The following is an 18,996-nucleotide window of genomic DNA, read 5'->3' on the forward strand; positions in this document are numbered from 1 at the left end:
TTGGAGGATATCTGGATGCATATTATAAGACTGTCCTCCATAAATGAGGAAAAGTTGAGGTGCCTTTATTATTCTTTTGTTCCATTCTTTCTTTCTATGGGGAATTTGCCAATGCAATATCACTGTCTTCCTTTCAAACAAACAAAAAGGCAATGGCTGTTGAAAATAGCAATTCCAGTCCTAATAAGCATTTCTTGCTCAATTTTATCCTACTTTTTCTACAGCAAGTTACAGTGGATCAGTATATTTGATTTGGGAGAAATGAAGTAAAAGCTGCCCAAACCGAGCTTGAGCATTCTGAATTTTGAGGTGTTCAAATCTGGAAGGCAGGTGCTGGGGGTGGGAGAGGGCTGTGGGCTCCATGGGGGAGCATGGCAGCAACTGTCTGGAGCTGCACGGAGCCAGACACGCTGGTCTGAGTGGCACAGTAAGCAGTTTGGGGGTTGGAGAAGGGGTAGGGGGTTCCGGGGGGCAGTCAAGGGACAGGGAGCAGGGGGGGGTTGAATGGGGCAGAGGTTCGGAGGGGCAGTCAGGGACAGGCAGCAGTTGGATAGGCATAGGAGTCCAGGAGGTTTATCAGGGGACAGGTGGGGTGGGGTCCTGGGGAAGTTGGGTGGGGTCTCAGGAGGGGGCAGTTGGGGGCAAGGAGAAGGGAGGCTTAGATAGGGGCTGGGGTCCCAAGGGGCAGTTAGGGGCAGGGGTTTCGGGAGGGGGTAATCAGGGGACAAGGACCAGTGGTGCTTAGATAGGGGGTGGGGGTCCTGGGGGGCAGTTGGGGCAGGGGTCTGGGGAGGGGGCAATCAGAGGCCAGGGGCTGGGATTCAAAGGGCTCTGGGCTCCCCGCGGCTGCAGGCAGCCCAGAGCCATCTGATTCCCGTCCGCGGCTGGGATTTAAAGAGCTCTGGGCTCCCCGCCGCAGTGGGCAGCGCAGAGCCCTTTGAATCCCAGCCCCAGCTGAGATTTAAAGGGCTCTGGGCTCCCTGCTCCTGCAGGCAGCCCAGAGCCCTTTGATTCCCTGCCGCAGCTGGGATTCAAAGGGCTCTGGGCTGCCCACAGAGCGCCGTGGGGGGGGGATTTAGAATCCCCCGGCGGGCCGCACAGTGAGGCTCCGCCGGCCGCATGCGGCCCGCGGGCCGTATATTGTGCAGGCCTGCTGTAGTAGATCATCTCCTGTTGGTGAGAGAGACACGCTTTGGAACCACCCTGAGCCCTTCTTCAGGCCCCTCTCACCAACAGAAGTTGGTCCAGTAACATATTCCCTCCCCCACCTTGTCTCTCTAGCATCCCAGCACCGCCATGACTACAGGGCCACCCAGAGGATTCAGGGGGCCTGGGGCAAAGCAATTTTGGGGGCTTCTTCCATAAGAAAAAGTTGAAGTACTATAGAATACTATATTCTCATGGGGGCCTCAGCAGGGTCCGGGGCAAATTGCCCCACTCCCCCCCCCCCCCGGGGTGGCCCTGCACGACTATGGATGAGATTGCAGAGCCATTGGCCATTATCTTTGAAAACTCTTGGTGATCGGGGGAGGTCCCGGATGACTGGAAAAAGGCTACTGTAGTGCCCATCTTTAAAAAAGGGAAGGAGGATCCAGGGAACTACAGGCCAGTCAGCCTCACCTCAGTCCCTGGAAAAATCATGGAGCAGATCCTCAAGGAATCAATTGTGAAGCACTTCAAGGAGAGAAAAGTGATCAGGAACTGTCAGCATGGATTCACCAAGGGCAAGTCATGCCTGATTAACCTAATTGCCTTCTATGAGGAGATAACTGGCTCTGTGGATATGGAAAGCAGTGGACGTGTTATTCCTTGACTTTAGCAAAGCGTTTGATACGGTCTCCCACAGTATTCTTGCCAGCAAGTTAAAGAAGTATGGGCTGGATGAATGGACTATAAGGTGGCTAGAAAGCTGGCTAGATGGTCGGGCTCAATGGGTAGTGATCAATGGCTCCATGTCTAGTTGGCAGATGGTATCAAGCAGAGTGCCCCAAGGGTTGGTCCTGGGGCCGGTTTTGTTCAATATCTTCATTAATGATCTGGAGGATGGCGTGATTGCACCCTCAGCAAGTTTGCAGCTGACACTAAACTGGGAGGAGTGGTAGATACGCTGGAGGGTAGGGATAGGATACAGAGGGACCTAGACAAATTAGAGGATTGGGCCAAAAGAAACCTGATGAGGTTCAACAAGGTCAAGTGCAGAGTCCTGCACTAAGGACAGAAGAATCCCACGCACTGCTAGGAACCGAGTGGCTAGACAGCAGTTCTGCAGAAAAGGACCTAGGGGTTACAGTGGAGAAGAAGCTGGATATGAGTCAGCAGTGTGCCCTTGTTGCCAAGAAGGCTAATGGCATTTTGGGCTTTATAAGTAGGAGCATTGCCAGCAGATCGAGGGATGTGATCATGGCTATTAGCCAGGATGGGTAAGAATGGTGTCCCTAGCCTCTGTTCGTCAGAGGATGGAGATGGATGGCAGGAGAGAGATCACTTGATCATTGCCTGTTAGATTCACTCCCTCAGGGGCACCTGGCATTGGCCACTGTCGGTAGACAGATACTGGGCTAGATGGACCTTTGGTCTGACCTGGTACGGCCTTTCTTATGTTCTTATGTGTTCCCCTCTATTCAACATTGGTGAGGCCTCATCTGGAGTACTGTGTCCAGTTTTGAGCCCCACACTACAAGAAGGATGTGGAAAAATTGGAGAGAGTCCAGCGGAGGGCAACAAAAATGATTAGGGGGCTGGAGCACATGACTTATGAGGAGAGGCTGAGGGAACTGGGATTGTTTAGTCTGCAGAAGAGAAGAATGAGGGGGGATTTGATAGCTGCTTTCAACTACCTGAAAGGGGGTTCCAAAGAGGATGGATCTAGACTGTTCTCAGTGGTGGCAGTGACATAACAAGGAGCAATGGTCTCAAGTTGCAGCGGGGGAGGTCTAGGTTGGATATTAGGAAACACTGTTTCACTAGGAGGGTCGTGAAGCACTGGAATGGGTTACCTAGGAAGGTGGTGGAATCTCCATCCTTAGAGGATTTTAATATCAGGCTTGTCAAAGCCCTGGCTGGGATGATTTAGTTGTGGTTGGTCCTGCTTTGAGCAGGGGGTTGGACTAGATACCTCCTGAGGTCCCTTCCAACCCTGATATTTCTATGATACTGATTCCACAGCACTGCATCCTCTCACTGAAAGTCCAGATCAAGCCCTTCTGCTAGGGAGATGGGCATCAGGAATGTCAGACTGGTTTTAACAGAAGCCTCTCAGAGCCTGGCAGTGACTCCATGGTATCTGCAGGGCTGGTCAGAGCACCCAGCATGCCCACAGGAACAGGGATCACTGGGCCAGGAAGGTATCACAAGGAACAGCCAAACTGAGCTAGGTTGGCAGTTTGCCAGGAGCTGGGGAAAGCAAATGCAGGTCCCCCCACCACCTTGCCCCCGTGTTAGTGTGACAGGGAAGCCTGCAGTGAGGACAGCTCCCAGCATGCTAAGTGTCATCTCCAGAGTACCAGGAATAATTGCAGGGGCGCTGATAGAGGCCTCTATATGTAGCCTGCCGATCATTTTCCATTATAAAACACTCTGGTGAGCCTTTTTTGAGAAGCTCCAGCACTTCCATTGTTTCCAGCTGGCCTCTGAAATGCCTCAGGCAGAAAGCCCTGGGGGCAGGAGCATGCCTTTTCTTTGTCCCTGTCCATTCCACTTTGGCTGGGATACACCATTTCCCTGCTCTGGATTGTGTTTCTCCAGAAAATGGTGGTATCCTGCCAAACAAATGACTGAACAAGAACGTTCTCAACAACTGGGTCCTGCCACCACAGCAGCAGAGGCTGCACTGGGAGGTGCTGGAGTAATAGCTGGCCCTGGATCTGCACCCACTGGGCCCTGCACATGGCCCTAGTATCCCATCCTCCTCTCCTGGGACACCACATGGAGCATCATCTCCTGGGGGGATGGGACAGAAAGCTGGAGCTACCTCCTTTACACAGCAGTGCCCGCCCACAGGGGCACAGCTGGTCCCCACTCTCCTCCCCCAGGGATAACAGCCTTCTGCTGCTATCCTGTGTAATTAGTCCTGTAGCTCAAGTGGTGTAAGTCATTGCTGAAGGCTCTGGGCTGGAGCCCTACTGGTGACCCATGATATGCTGATCAGGGGCGGCTTTAGGAATTTTGCCACCCCAAGCACGGCAGGCAGGCTGCGAGACCAGCGGACGCTTGGCGTGCTGGGGCCTGGAGCCACCCCTGATGCTGATGACACCTAATTGCACATAACAGAATTTATTTCTATCTTTTTCAGAATCCCGAGGAAATTGCACACAAACCCCCTACATGAAAAGAATGTTCCAGTTGCAGAGTCAAGCAGTCAAACCTTAGGAAAGGCCAGGTTTATGACTGCTTGGGCACCCTTGACTCTGCCCCGTTGTGCATTATGACCCACTCCTTGATGGCAGCACCCCACAGGCCCCTCTCTCACTCAGTGCAGGGGATCTAAGCTGTAATTCTGGCATTTCCTGACTTTTGAGTTCTCCACTCTGCAACCTTAAATGTGTCCCTTTAATGTCACAGAGCGAGAAACTGGAGACAGGCAGAGCCCTTCCAGGGGGACAGCTCCAGGCACGACCCTCACTGCAAGGCAGAGGGGAAGGCAGGTGCATGCCGACCTGCCCGGCCAGCCATAGAGCCCAGGCAGGGGTGGCTCTAGGAATCCGGCCGCCCCAAGCAGGGCGGCACGCCACAGGGGGCGCCGGTCCCACGGCTCTGGGGGATCTCTCGCAGACGTGCCTGCGGAAGGTGCGCTGGTCCCGGAGCCGCCTGCCGCCCTGGCGGCATGGTGCGCTGGGGTCTGGAGCCCGCCCTGAGCCCAGGAGTCCTGGGCCCTGCACCCGATCCCCGGCGAAGGGTCCTGTGGCCTCCCAGCAGCTGGGCTGAGCTTCCCCTGAAGCCCTGGCAGCCCCGGGGCTGCTCCATGAAGGAAGGGGGCGATGGCACCAGCTGCCCAGGCAGCACTGAGGAGCGAGCCCCCGGTCCCGGCGCACAGGGGCTCCTTGCTGCGCTCGCCCCAGCAGTGCCCGCCCACAGGGGCGCGGCCCCTTTAAGAGCCCCCGCGGCGCCCCCTGGCGGGCCGGGTCGGTGCGGCCGCAGCCCGCTCCCAGCGGACGGCTCGGGGCGGCGGGTGGCATGTACCGGGGCAGGGGCGCGCGGGCGGCCGAGCCCGGCTCCCCGGGGCTCAGCACCGCGCAGCTCCGCGGCCTGCTGCCGGACGAGCCGCCGCTGGAGCGCATCGTGCGGCTGAGCATCGGCAGGAAGGTACCGGGACCGGCGCGGCGCGGCTGGGGCTGGGGCTGGGGCTGGGGCTGGGGCTGGGGCTGGGCACCGGCTGGGGCCGCCCGTCTCCTCGGATCCTTTCCCCGGTGCCTCCCTCCGCCTGCGCCCTCCCCTCCACCCCCCCCCCGTTCCTTCTCTCTCTATCCCCCCGGCTCCTTCCCTCGTTCTCCCCGTCCCAGCGTCCCGCCCCCTTCCATCCCCCCGGTGCTTCCCCCAGCTCCAGCCCCCCGGGACTTCGCCCCCGTCCCTCCCCTCGGGCTCCTTCCCGCCCCGTCCCCTTTCTTCGCCCGGGCTCATTTCCTCTTGTGCCCTGTCCCCCCCCCCATCGCCTGAGCACCTCCCCCCCGTTCCCCTCCACCCCACCATCCCCCCGTGCCCCATCCCCCTCCTTTCTCCCTGCATCCCCCTGGGCTCCTTTCCTCCTATGCCCTGTCCCCCATCCCCTGAGCACCTCCCCGTTCCCTCCACCCCACCATCCCCGTGCCCCATCCCCTCCTTCCTCCCTGTCTCCCTGCATCCCCCAGGCTCCTTTCCTCCTATGCCCTGTCCCCCATCCCCTGAGCACCTTCCCCCATTCCTCTCCACCCCACCATTCCCCTGTGCCCCATCCCCTGCTTCCTCCCTGCATCCCCTGGGCTCCTTTCCTCCCATGCCCTGTCCCCCCATCCCCTGAGCACCTTCCCCCGTTCCCTCCACCCCACCATCCTCCCTGTGCCCCATCCCCCTCCTTCCTCCCTGTCTCCCTGCATCCCCGGCTCCTTGCCTCCGATGCCCTGGGCCTGTCCTCTCCCAGCCCCGCAGCACCTTCCCCCGTTCCCCTCCACCCCACCATCCCCTGTGCCCCATTCCCTGCTTCCTCCCTGCATCCCCTGGGCTCCTTTCCTCCTATGCCCTGTCCCCCCATCCCCTGAGCACCTTCCCCACCTCCCGTTCCCCTCCACCCCACCATCCCCTGTGCCCCATCCCCTCCTTCCTCCCTGCATCCCCAGGGCTCCTTTCCTCCTGTGCCCTGTCCCCCCATCCCCTCAGCACCTTCCCCCGTTCCCCTCCACCCCACCATCCCCTGTGCCCCATCCCCTCCTTCCTCCCTGCATCCCCGGGCTCCTTTCCTCCTGTGCCCTGTCCCCCCATTCCTGAGCACCTTCCCCACCCCGTTCCCCTCCACCCCACCATCCCCTGTGCCCCATCCCCTCCTTCCTTCCTCCCTGTCTCCCTGCATCCCCGGCTCCTTTCCTCCTATGCCCTGCCCCCATCCCCTCAGCACCTCCCCGTTCCTCCACCCCACCATCCCCGTGCCCCATCCCCTCCTTCCTCCCTGCATGCCCCGGGCTCCTTTCCTCCCATACCCTGTCCTCTCCCATTCTCTCAGCACCTTCCCCGTACCCTGTTCCCCTTCACCCCACCATCCCCTGGCTTCTTTCCTCCCGTGCCCCATCACCCTCCATGGGCCGTCCCTCTCCTCCCGGTTTGGCCTGGCCACGCTCTGGGGCTGCCCCGACCTGTAGCTGCCCGTGGGAAGGGATGGGGGTGCGCCATGCGGGGCTCAGATGCTGTGGGGATGAAGGTGAGATCACACCTGGCTGGCAGACAGGCAAGTGCTGTGAGAGTCTGCACTGCAGCCCGTTACCCAGGTGATGGGGGTTGGGGGCCAGGCTGGGCTCCCCAACACTCTGTCCGCAAGGATCAGCCAGGGGGGAAATGGTGACAAGACTCATTTAATGTAAACAACACCAGCATCCTTCATATTTCCCCGGCAGTCTCCCGGGCGGGCCCTGTGGCAAGGCCTGGCTGAGCCTCTCAAGGCACCGCTGGGGTGAGCACACAGCTGCGGGGACTTCCCCCCACTCCGAGCTTAGTGGGACCAAACACTCCTCCCACTCAGCCCCTAGCACCTAGCCTGCAGGGGAAGGCTGGGGCAGACTCCATCCTGTAAACTCACCCCCAGCTGCTCCCGTCCTCCCCTGGTCTGGGTGTGCGAGAGTCCGGGGGGGGGGGGCTTTTGTCTGCTCCCATTTGGCACCTTAGAGGTGGCTTCCCAAATCTCTCACCCCTTCTGCCCCAGGCCAGATCCTGGGCCTTGCTAGGCACCATGCTTTCCTCCTCAGCCCCTCTGAGAGCTGATCCCTCTGCCACCACCTAGCACTGCCGCTGTTGGTCTTGCGCCACAGAGAGTGCCAGGCTAGGGCAGCTGCCAGGAGGGGAGGGAGGCAGGCAGGCAGGCCACATGCAGCCGGCACTTCCATGGGGAGAATTGTCCTGCAAGGCTCAGGATCTGGCATCCCCGGGACCTGGGTTAAGAAGAGGAGGTAGGAGACCAGCAGAGGGGAACACCAGCTGTGGGAGCCTAGAGCCTTTTTATTCCTTGTCTCCCCACAGTGACCAGCACCTGCTGCCTCATACCCCTTCCTGGTCATGCTGGAGATGTTGGGGGAGGTGATGCTGTATTGGGCCTTGAGTCTCTTCACGGCATGGCTGGCCCAGATAGTGGGTCAATAATATACCAGTGAAATGCAGAAACCCGTATTAATGTTGCAAATGGAAACATGTCAGGCCAAGAAATGCAGAAGTCTGCACTCCCAAACGTTGTCGCTTCACCCATATTACACATAGGGAGTATTTTTGGTTTCTAGGTAGGCTGTTAAACATTTACTTCAAGCTGCACAGGATGTGCTGTGTGGGCTCTGAGGCCCGTGACGCTTTCATTTCCTGAGTGTGCTGTGGTTTAATTTTCAACATTGAAGTTACATCAATGAGGGCCTTTGCCTTTTGTTGTTTAATTCGTAATCAATGACCAAGTAAAGTTGTACGAAGATCAATATCGCAGGAATTCTTGAATACGTTTTATCTTCAGAGAGAAGTCCTCAGGCAAGGACTTATCGAAGGATAACAAGGAAAAACCATTCAAAATTAATTTTTAAAAAAATCTTACGCAAGTCTCAAAAAAGCAGCTGAATTTGCTCAAATTGATACAAGACTAATTGTTAAATAGAGATGAGATTAGTCGTCTAAGAAGGATCAAATAATAAAAAATGAATGGGAGCTAATGGAACCCAGAAAGTTTTTCCCATTGTCGTACTCAGAAGACATGTCATGCTTTTGAGCTTTGATTAATCCAAGCTTGGCAGGGAAGAGAAAGGAGGGCAAGAAATCAAAAGCATCCTTAAGCAAAAATAGTTGTTTCCATCTAGCGTGGGTGGCTTTAGATATATTTGGAAAGATATTTGCTTGTTATCATACATAATATTTCCATCTTTTTCTTGACTATGACCATACTCCTCATCTCAAAAAATGTGTAAATGTTACAATAATAGGACGGAGGGAGAATAGATTTGTCTAAAGATTTCAGTGCAGAACCGTTATTGGATATCTTGAAAATCTTAGCTAGCCAGAGGAGAGGATTACAGTCTAGCAAAGAATTTAATAACAGGGAGAGTTAGACGCTCCCCACCCAGATATCAAAGCCAAATCCAATATTCTTGCTACAATCTTCTCGATTTGGTATATTCCAAGGTAGAGAGGAATTACCTTTAATTCAGACTCTAGTTTAGTATCTTGATACTTCCTGTGCTTCCATATCAACAAGATCCTTCTCTGTCATTTGGACTCGAGTTTGTCTGGGAGATTTACAGTGTTGACTTTGTCACCTAAAGATTTGCTAATTACCAGGTAGGAGCATGGGGAGCTGTGGGAATTGGTCTGAAGTCATTACTAGATACAGTAACTTGTTCCAAAGAGATGGACTTTCTATTAGCCACCCTGACTACTCATAGTGCTAAAAAGCTAATGGAGGCGATGGCGAGGATTGGAGCTACCAAGGGAGCTTGCCTTGGGCTGGGTAATTAGGCAGGAAGAGTCGCCATGGTCCAAAGAGCTCCCCATCATCTCCAGCTAGACCAGCAAAATATTCCAAATTGTAGGCCTAGGTGTGAAGGGAGAAAAGGGATCCCTCTCCCAAAACCAGTGTTCCCCTCCAGAGGCCTGCTTGCCCTTTTTTGAAATATATAGATTAACGTGAGGGTACTCCAGGGGGTCTGCCGGCCCCACTGATCAACTCCTCCCTATCCATCCCAGTGCCTCCTGCATGCCACGAAAGAGCTGTTCAGTGGCGGGCAGGGGGTGCTGGGAGGGATGGGGCACGCTCGGGGAAGGGGGCGGAAAGAGGAGGGGCAGAGATGGGGCCTTGGGGGAGGAGTGGAGTGGGGGCGGGGTCTGGGGCTGAGCGGGGGTCTTGGGAGTCTGCAAAAATTTTAAATCAAAATGGGGGTCCTTGGGCTGCTAAAGTTTGAGAACTGCTGATCTAGATCAGTGGTCTCCAAAGGGGGTGCGCAAGAGGATCCTTGGGGGGGTGCGGCAGGAGGAGCACTTTTTTTTTTTGCTTCAGCAGTTCAGGTGGGAGTCCGAGGTTTTTGTTTGTTTGTTTTTTGCAGGTGGTACGTGCTCAAAATTTTTTTACTGATAGGGGTGTGCGATCAAAAAAGTTTGGAGACCACTGATCTAGATCATAGGTTCCAAGGCCAGATGGGACCATTGTGACCAGCTAGTTTGACCTCCTGTATTACACAGGCCAGAGACCTGCCCCAAGTAATTCCTGTTGCAGATCTGTTATTAAATCAAGATTGGAGGTTTTTTTTATTGCCAGTGTTGGAGAACCCACCATCACCCTTGGTACATTGTTCCAGTGGTTAATTAGCCTCTTTCCCAAAGCCGGTTCCTCCCCACCCTTTGGTACGGTGGGGGCATCACTGAAAACAACCCCGGAGGAAGTGCTGTGTGGATCTTTCTGTCTGCGCTTTGTTGGCTTTCTGGCCAGAGTGTAGAGCCTTGAGGAATTACTGCCAAAGAAATTGCCCCCAGAAGGTGCTGACAGAATGCACCAGCAAATCCTCATGCCCATCACATGGCTTCTAGGACAGACATGAAAAGCAATTCCTCACCCAGTATCCCACCCCACCAGCCCAGCTGAGTAATAATTCCCAGGCTGCCACCAACAACTGCAGGGAGTTCCAGGGAGGGTTAGTGTCCAGCAGCCAAGCGCCTGCATTTAATGTCCTTGCAGGTGGTACTAATGCAATGTTAAGTCTGCAAGATCAGATATTCCAACACCAGAATATTCCCAAAGTTCAGGTTGTTTGGGAAATGTTAACTTGTCCCCATTACACCAGGGCTTGAAGAATTCCTAGGGTCCGTGCTTGCAGAGAGTGGAATGTCTCCCTGGTGAGTTTGGAGGCCTGCACCATCTATTTCTGCAGAGTTTAAGCTGTCAGTAACTGACAAATGAAAATCTTTATGGTTGTGAAGAAAACCTTTCGAAGATAACCAGTGCAGGGCTGTGTGACTGAGCCTGCAGTCAGCTCTAGTGCCTCTGCTGCTGCTCTGAGCTTTGCCAAGCAGTTGCAGATTAGTCAGTTATGCAGTGGTTGTTCAGAACCATTTGGGCACCAGTGATCATAACCAGAACCAACTCAGTTTCACTCTGCTGCTGCTGCTTGGGAAAGCTACAGAGGCAGATGCTGGAGTTACTCAGGGTAGAGAAATGGGGGCTGGGAGTAGCAGCTGCCTCTCCACCCCTTGATACAGACAGTGCAATGGAGACTGACCCCCCCATAACATCAGCCAGGAGGTTCTGACAAGTCAGGGGGGACAAGACAAGAATCTCCTTTTACCTTCAAGCAGCTGAGGGGGAAGTGAGAGTGCTTCAAATTACAGTAACTCCTCACTTAACGTTGTAGTTTATGTTCCTGAAAAATGCGACTTTAAGCGAAACGATGTTAAGTGATTCCAATTTCCCCATAAGAATTAATGTAAATGAGGGGGTTAGGTTCCAGGGAATTTTTTTCACCAGACAAAAGACTATATTATATTGTCATAACTATAAAGGGAAGGGAACAGCCCTCCTGTGTACAATACTATAAAATCCCTCCTGGCCAGAGACACCAAAATCCTTTTACCTGTAAAGGGTTAAGAAGCTCAGGTAACCTGGCTGACACCTGACCCAAAGGACCAATGAGGGGACAAATCTTGGTGGGGGGAGGCTTTTGTTTGTGTGCTCTTTGTTTTGGGGGTTGTTCGCTCTTGGGACTAAGAGGGACCAGACATCAATCCAGGCTCTCCAAATCTTTCTGAACCAGTCGCTCATATTTCAAACTTGTAAGTAACAGCCAGGCAAGGCGTGTTAGGTTTATCTTTGTTTTCTCAACTTGTAAATGTTCCTTTTGCTAAAGGGTTTACCTCTGTTTGCTGTAACTTTGAACCTAAGGCTAGAGGGGGTTCCTCTGGGCTCTGTGAATCTGATTACCCTGTAAAGTTATTTTCCATCCTGATTTTACAGAGATGATTTTTTACCTTTCTTTCTTTAATTAAAAGCCTTCTTTTTAAGAACCTGATTGATTTTTCCTTGTTTTAAGATCCAAGGGGGTTGGATGTGCACTCACCAGGAATTGGTGGGGGGGAAGGAGGGGGAATGGTTACTTTCTCCTTGTTTTAAGGTCCAGGGGTTTGGATCTGTGTTCACCAGGAACTTGGTGGAGAAGTCTCTCAAGGCTACTGGAAGGGAGATAGTCTGGGGGAAAGGTAGACAGAGTTTCCCAAATAACTCTTGAAGGATTTGGGTGGTGGCAGTAAAACCAGATCTAAGCTGGTAATTAAGCTTCGAGGTTCTCATGCAGGTCCCTACATCTGTACCTTAGAGTTCAGAGTGGGGAAGGAACCCTCTCTCTCTCACACACACTCACACTCTTTTAAACAAACAATTTAATACTGACATTAGCCCCCCTCTTCCTCCCCCCCCCCCCCCCACAGCAAGCAGGAGTCTCTGGGAGCAGCTCCAAGGCAGAGGGCAGGAGCAGCACATGGCAGTGGGGGGAGGGACAGCTGCAGTTGCTAGCCTGCTGGGCAGCTGCTGCACAGGGAACTTAGGGGAGCTGATAGGGGGGCTGCCGGTCCCTCCTTGGTTAGTCCATCGATCCGATGATGACAAAAGGCTGCCGGTCCACCCCGGTTCCAAGCCCCCACCAGCTAGCTGCAACAGGCTGCTCTTCCTGCAAGCAGTGGACAAAGCAGGCAGCTGCCAAACCACTTTAGAAGGGAGCATTGCACAACTTTAAACGAGCACGTTCCCTAATTGATCAGCAACAAAACAAGGTTATCTGGAATGACTTTAAGTGAGGAGTTACTGTAATCGGACACAATTTATCTGAGCCAGAGGATGACATGAAAAGTGGAGCCTCAGCATGATCTGGGGCTGACATCCTGCTAGAAATCCCTGCACCAGCCGCTGGGCGAACAGGGAAGCTGGGCTGCTGCCTTGACCCTGCAGGTAGTTACCCTCCCCTCTTCTGACCGCCAGACCCCTGGCTAGTAGATGGCCAGTTCACTTTCCGGGCTCTGCGCAGGAATGCTAGTGCCACTAGAATTAATTGTGAAGGTTTGTTAGGCTCTGATGTGCTGGGATATGTTCCTGGAGAATCAGGTCAGATTATTTTTAGTCTTTCTCAGCCTGTTTTCCAGCATCTCTTCCCCGGGCCCGTCAGAAAGCAAACCCATCTCTCTGGTTGGCTCGTGCCTGTGGGTGGGGGGAATAGGGGGTGTTAGCCTGTTTAGCCCTGGGAGAAGCTGTCTGGCTCATTCAAGATGTGGAGTTTTTGTGTAATTTCCCCCAGGCCAGTTGGTGTGTGGGGCTCCTACCCATGTGGCTGGATTTTAATGCAGCTGCAGCCTCTTGCCAGGAACTCTTCCCCCCCCCCACCCCCTACTGCTTCTGGGGCAGCCAGGGCGGAGGGAGCAGAATGGTACTGAGAGGCGGCGCTGGTAAAAGGTGTTTTGATGAGGAGCTGGCTGCTCTGGCCAGTGCTCTGGTTAACACGCTCTGTACTGGGCTGGCTGAGCTGTGATGGGCTGGTCAGTGGGGCTAGCGTTAGAAGAGCCTTGTGGGGCTGGCAGTGTGCTGAGGGTGGGGTTAGGCCCTGCAGGTGGGGTTGGCATCGAGGTGGGGGGTGGCTAGCTCTGAGCTATGATGTCCCTACAGTTTCAGAGCTTGCAGCTGGAGCGGGAAACGTGCCTGGCTTCGAACTATGCCCTGGCCAAGGAGAACCTGTCCCTGCAGCCGCGGCTGGAGAACGGCAAAGCCTCACTGGCCATAAAGTACCAGGAGCTGCGGGAGACGAGGGAGGCGTGTCAGGAAAAGCAGCAGCGAGTGGGTGAGTGGAGCCACCCTGTGTCCCCGGGGGCTGCTGTCCCCAGGCTCTGGCTCTGGGATGCAGAGGGGGAGTCGGTTCTGGCCTGTCACTCACTGGCTGGGCCCTGCCTTGATGGCCATTGGGGGAGGAGCTTTTGGCTCACCAAGTGACGGGCCCCCAAGGGCAGGAACAGGCTGGGCGATGGGCTCGGAGGCGTCTCCTGGGACTGGCCGGAGGGGGTGGCTGGAGGCTCCATTGCAGGGCTGGTTTGTTTCTATGCCCCTGGCTGAAGCTGCTCTGCCCCCAAGCAGAGACCTGCCTGAGGAAGTGGAGCCCGCAGAGCGCCCTGAGCCAGCTCCAAGCCGCTCTGGATGCAGCCGAGGCGGAGTCGGAGGTGAGTTTGCAGGACCTGCCTGACTCCGGTCACCTTGTAGCTGCTCAGCTTCCCCCATGCAGTCCCTGGGACGTCCCAGCAGGGCTGGGTTAACCTTTTGTGGGCCCCCCTGGGGCAAGGTGCAGGGGGGCGGGATGGTCAGTCACCAGAGTGACGGGTGGGCTGGGGGCTATGAGACACAGCGTGGGGGGGGGCGCCCCGCTCCACGCAGCCCAGCAGGAGGGCGCTGTTTATGAACCTGCAGCTGCCAGACGCACACTGGCCTGCCCAGCCCTGTGCTGCCAGCCCCTTCCCCAGCTACACAACACCCTGCACACCACACCCCTCGCCCAGCACCCCCCATGGACCTGCCCAGTGCCTACCCCCTTCCTCACAGACCCACCATCACAGCTACACAGCACCCTGCACCCCTCGCCCAGCGCCCCCCATAGACCTGCCCACCCCCTTCCTCACAGACCCACCATCACAGCTACACAGCACCCTGCACACCACAGCTCTCGCCCAGCGCCCCCCATAGACCTGCCCACTGCCCACCCCCTTCCTCACAGACCCACCATCACAGCTACAGCACCCTGCACCTCGCCCAGCACCCCCATAGACCTGCCCACTGCCCACCCCTTCCTCACAGACCCACCATCACAGCTACACAGCACCCTGCACCTCGCCCAGCACCCCCATAGACCTGCCCACTGCCCACCCCTTCCTCACAGACCCACCATCACAGCTACACAACACCCTGCACACCACACCCCTCGCCCAGCGCCCCCCATGGACCTGCCCAGTGCCTACCCCCTTCCTCACAGACCCACCATCACAGCTACACAGCACCCTGCACCCCTCGCCCAACGCCCCCCAGGGACCTGCCCAGTGCCGACCCCCTGCCTCACAGACCCACCAACACAGCTACACAGCACCCTGCACCCCTCCCAGCGCCCCATAGACCTGCCCACCCCTTCCTCACAGACCCACCATCACAGCTACACAGCACCCTGCACCTCGCCCAGTGCCCCCATAGACCTGCCCACTGCCCACCCCCTTCCTCACAGACCCACCATCACAGCTACACAGCACCCTGCACACCACACCCCTCGCCCAGTGCCCCCCATAGACCTGCCCACTGCCCACCCCCTTCCTCACAGACCCACCATCACAGCTACACAGCACCCTGCACCCCTCGCCCAGTGCCCCCCATAGACCTGTCCAGTGCCCACCCCCTTCCTCACAGACCCACCATCACAGCTACACAGCACCCTGCACCCCTTGCCCAGCGCCCCCCATGGACCTGCCCAGTGCCTACCCCCTTCCTCACAGACCCACCATCACAGCTACACAGCACCCTGCACCCCTCGCCCAGCGCCCCCCATAGACCTGCCCACCCCCTTCCTCACAGACCCACCATCACAGCTACACAGCACCCTGCACACCACAGCTCGCCCAGCGCCCCCCATAGACCTGCCCACTGCCCACCCCCTTCCTCACAGACCCACCATCACAGCTACGCAGCACCCTGCACCCCTCGCCCAGCACCCCCCATAGACCTGCCCACTGCCCACCCCCTTCCTCACAGACCCACCATCACAGCTACACAGCACCCTGCACACCACACCCCTCGCCCAGCGCCCCCCATAGACCTGCCCACCCCCTTCCTCACAGACCCACCATCACAGCTACACAGCACCCTGCACCCCTAGCGCCCCCATAGACCTCCCCACCCCTTTCCTCACAGACCCACCATCACAGCTACACAGCACCCTGCACACCACACCCCTCGCCCAGCGCCCCCCATAGACCTGCCCACCCCCTTCCTCACAGACCCACCATCACAGCTACGCAGCACCCTGCACACCACACCCCTCGCCCAGCGTCCCCCATAGACCTGCCCACCCCCTTCCTCACAGACCCACCATCACAGCTACACAACACCCCATATTCGTAAGGGGATTCTGCACCAAACAATTTAAAATTCTGCCACAAATAAAATTCCCAACCCCCACCCCCAGCACTCACCAGCAGCGCAGCTGGGAGCCAGCGGCACGGAGTGGGCTGGGGCTGGGTCGCTCCACTTACCGCTGCCCAGTGAGTGCCGGGTGGGCCCGACCCCTGCTGCAGTGCTCAGGGGAAGGGGTGGAATGGGGGTGGGGTTGGGGCAGAGCAGGGGTGGGAAGGGGCAGGGGCCGAGCAGGTGTGGAATGGGGGGAGGGGCGGAGCAGGTGTGGAATGGGGGGGGCGAGCAGGGGTGGGAAGAGGCAGGAGCGGAGCAGGGGTGGAATGGGGGGAGGGGGCCGAGCAGGGGTGGAATGGGGAGGGGCAGAGCAGGGGTGGAATGGGGAGGTGGGATGGGGAGGGCCGAGCAGGGGTGGGAAGAGGCAGGAGCGGAGCAGGGGTGGAATGTGGCGGGGGCGGAGCAGGGGTGGAAGGGAGGTGGGGCGGGGGCCGAGCAGGGGTGGGATGGGGGGAGGGGTGGAGCAGGGGTGGGATGGGGGGAGGGGCGGAGCAGGGGTGGGAAGAGGCAGGAGCGGAGCAGGGGTGGAATGTGGCGGGGGCCGAGCAGGGGTGGAATGGAGGTGGGGCGGGGGCCGAGCAGGGGTGGAATGGGGGAGGGGTGGAGCAGGGGTGGGATGGGGGGAGGGGCGGAGCAGGGGTGGGAAGGGGGGGCAGAGCAGGGGGGGACTTTCCTAGCCGGCTGGGGGATCGGACCGGCTGGGGCCCTTCTGACTCTGAGCCCGGTGCCGCTGGCAGTACTGTCTGTCAGCGATGGGAGCTGCGTGGAGCTGGCCACCGAGCCATGTGTCACCTGCGTCCTCTCGGGAGACTGCATGTGCCATGGGTGAAATCCTGACTCTGCTGAAGTCAATCTCAAACCCCCCCCCCCCGACTTCAGGATTTCACCCCCAAAGCATCCTCTCCTACAGCTGCCCGTCGGGTTCCTGGGGATTCCCTGCTGCTCTGCATGGTTCCTGCCTGCTCTCTGGCTCATGGTTGCTGTAGGTCTCCGGGGTCCCATGGGCCCTCCCAGATTTGCGTGTTCCTGCCCCCCACCCCCAGCCCAGGCTGACACCCCATTCTCCGTGCCCCACAGGCGCAGGTGGAGATGTTCCTGGGCCGGGAGCTGCCCCTGGATGCCTTCCTGGAATTCTTTCAGGAGAGCCGCATGCTGTCCCATCTCCGCAGGACACAGGTGGAGAAACTGGAGCAGCTCCTGCGGAAGGAGAAGCAGCCCAGGGGGCTCCCCACGTGCTGCGAGGGGCAGCGACCTGCCCTGCTGAGCCCAGCCCGAGCCCAAGTTGCCCTGGTGCAAAACGCAGCCTCTCCCAAGATGTTCCAGCTCCGCTATGGCTACACACCTGCCCTGCTGGTCCCCTCTGACGCCATCATACCATTCCCTGTGCCCGTTGCCCCTCCCAGCCGAAACCTGCCTCCCCTGGCCTCTTGCTCAGGCCAGTCGCCGCCGTCTCACTCCAGCATCCCATGCCTGGGCTCCCCTCTGCGTCTGATTGGACACATCCCCCTGCTCAGCCCGCGGCCTTTCCGCGTGCAGCATGCGCACCTGTCTTACCCACAGAAGCAGGAGCCGCCTCACCGGTAGCTGTTGGGGCGATGAGATGTCCTCAGACCCGAGTCCTTGACACACCAGCCGACCAGTGCACGTGAGCTTCCTGTGCTAGAGAACGAATGTGACCCAAACACAGCCCCTGCCAGCTGGGCGGCTCGAAGGCGTCGTTCACTCCCACCCTGGGGTCTCAGGAAGCCTCCAGGGGGCGCTGCAGTCTGCAGGGGTGATGTAATGAACTGCTCCAGGATGCAGCTCGCAGTGGGGTCTGTGTGGCTGCCAGGTGGCCAGAGGGGGAGCGTCAGAGGCAGCCTGGCAGTGGTTAATTATAATGGGCAGGTGTTGCTAGGGGGCGTTCAGGCTGGGGCGAGGGGGGGTTGTCAGATGGCAGTGTCAGTGGGCGCGCAGCAGGCCTGCGGGGGTCGGGGGATATACAGCGTGGGGGGGCTGGCTGGCAGATTACAGGCACAGGGCAGGATCCCAGCCGCCCTGCATGGGTTGGAGGTGAATGATGAGAGGAGGCTACGGTGACTGGGAGGAGGGCCAGAGCAGGTCCGTGGGGCACAGAGGGGAATGCAGACCCAGGCAGGGGGCTGAGGTTACAGTGAGCAGGATAAGAACAGGGCCATGTGGGGTGCAGACGACTCATGGAAGGCCCTGCCCCTCCCCGCTCTGCCAGCCGGTGTGTGTGAGCGAGAGAGGGGCATGATAGCCAGGGCAGGGCTGTGGGAGGCGTGAGGGGCAGGGCCCTGGTGCCACGCTGTACAGTGCTAGGGCCTCCCAGGCGGCTTGTCGGGGCACACGGGGCACCAAGATCATTTTCCAAATAAAGGCGCTTTCCAGTCTCTCTTCTTTGCCTGGGGCTTGTGCTGTGGGAGGAGGGGAATTTGCCCTCCCAGGAAGGTCACTGAGTGCCCTTGGCAGCAGGAGGGATCCCAGCAGCCAGCACTGAGCCTCGAGGAGGGGGCAGCAGTGCCCCGGCTGCAGGGAGGAGGGGGCAGGTGGGGCGAGCGCTGTGCTGGGGAGGGAGCCGTTTAATCCTGGCTGGCATTGTGCTGTGCTTGAGGAAATGGAAGGGACGGAGCGGGAGAGGGGGGAGTCTGTGGCAGATTGCTCCACAGGGCACCCGGGCACAGCCCTGGGGAAATGGCAGATGCGCTGGGATGTAGGAGGGGCTAATGGATGGGGTGAATGAATTTATCAAAGGGAAATCTTGAAAATCTCCATTGTCCCTGCTCCTCCCTGTGCTGGGAGCTACACCCCTGTCCCCTGGGTGTCCCAGGCCTTGCTGTGATATCCAGACTGCACTGACTCCCTGCTCAGTACAGCCCAGGAGCCTGCCGCCAGGGACAATGGAGAGAGAGGTCGGTTTGTGGCCCTGTCTGTCAGAGGGATCTCAGGTTTCCCCTAATTGCGGTACTTGCGGGCCCTTCTCCCAGTGGCTCTGCCTCTCTCTCACCCTTCACTCAGTGTGTAATTATGGTAACCAGAGACAGCCCTCTCATCCCTGTGAGCCTCTCTGCATTGGGGGGGGGGGGGGAAGAGTACCTAGACAGAAG

The 18,996-nt window shown here is 57.6% G+C and overlaps 1 protein-coding gene across 2 annotated transcripts; it reads left to right on the forward strand.

The window, feature by feature from the left end:
* Positions 1–5,126: 5,126 nt before the first annotated feature.
* Positions 5,127–18,355, forward strand: VPS37D (VPS37D subunit of ESCRT-I). 2 transcript variants are annotated; one of them, XM_039508536.1, is made up of 4 exons: positions 5,127–5,301; positions 13,343–13,514; positions 13,802–13,887; positions 16,967–18,355. In XM_039508536.1, the coding sequence occupies exons 1-4, from the start codon at positions 5,173–5,175 to the stop codon at positions 17,471–17,473; spliced, it is 894 nt and encodes a 297-aa protein (XP_039364470.1). In that variant the 5' UTR covers positions 5,127–5,172; the 3' UTR covers positions 17,474–18,355. The 2 variants fall into 2 exon arrangements, with proteins under 2 accessions (XP_039364470.1, XP_039364471.1); XM_039508537.1 differs by having other exon boundaries at positions 5,128–5,301; positions 13,805–13,887.
* Positions 18,356–18,996: the final 641 nt, after the last annotated feature.

Source organism: Mauremys reevesii, linkage group 20, assembly GCF_016161935.1.
Source record: "Mauremys reevesii isolate NIE-2019 linkage group 20, ASM1616193v1, whole genome shotgun sequence".
NCBI classification, from domain to species: domain Eukaryota; kingdom Metazoa; phylum Chordata; order Testudines; family Geoemydidae; genus Mauremys; species Mauremys reevesii.

What these genes read in the sequence shown, in the direction of transcription:
- VPS37D (XM_039508536.1), top strand. Translation starts at nt 5,173, where the DNA reads ATGTACCGGGGCAGGGGCGCGCGGGCGGCCGAGCCCGGCTCCCCGGGG. An exon ending in GGCTGAGCATCGGCAGGAAG is followed by an intron (nt 5,302 to 13,342) that starts GTACCGGGACCG and finishes ATGTCCCTACAG; the next exon opens with TTTCAGAGCTTGCAGCTGGA. An exon ending in CAGCCGAGGCGGAGTCGGAG is followed by an intron (nt 13,888 to 16,966) that starts GTGAGTTTGCAG and finishes CGTGCCCCACAG; the next exon opens with GCGCAGGTGGAGATGTTCCT.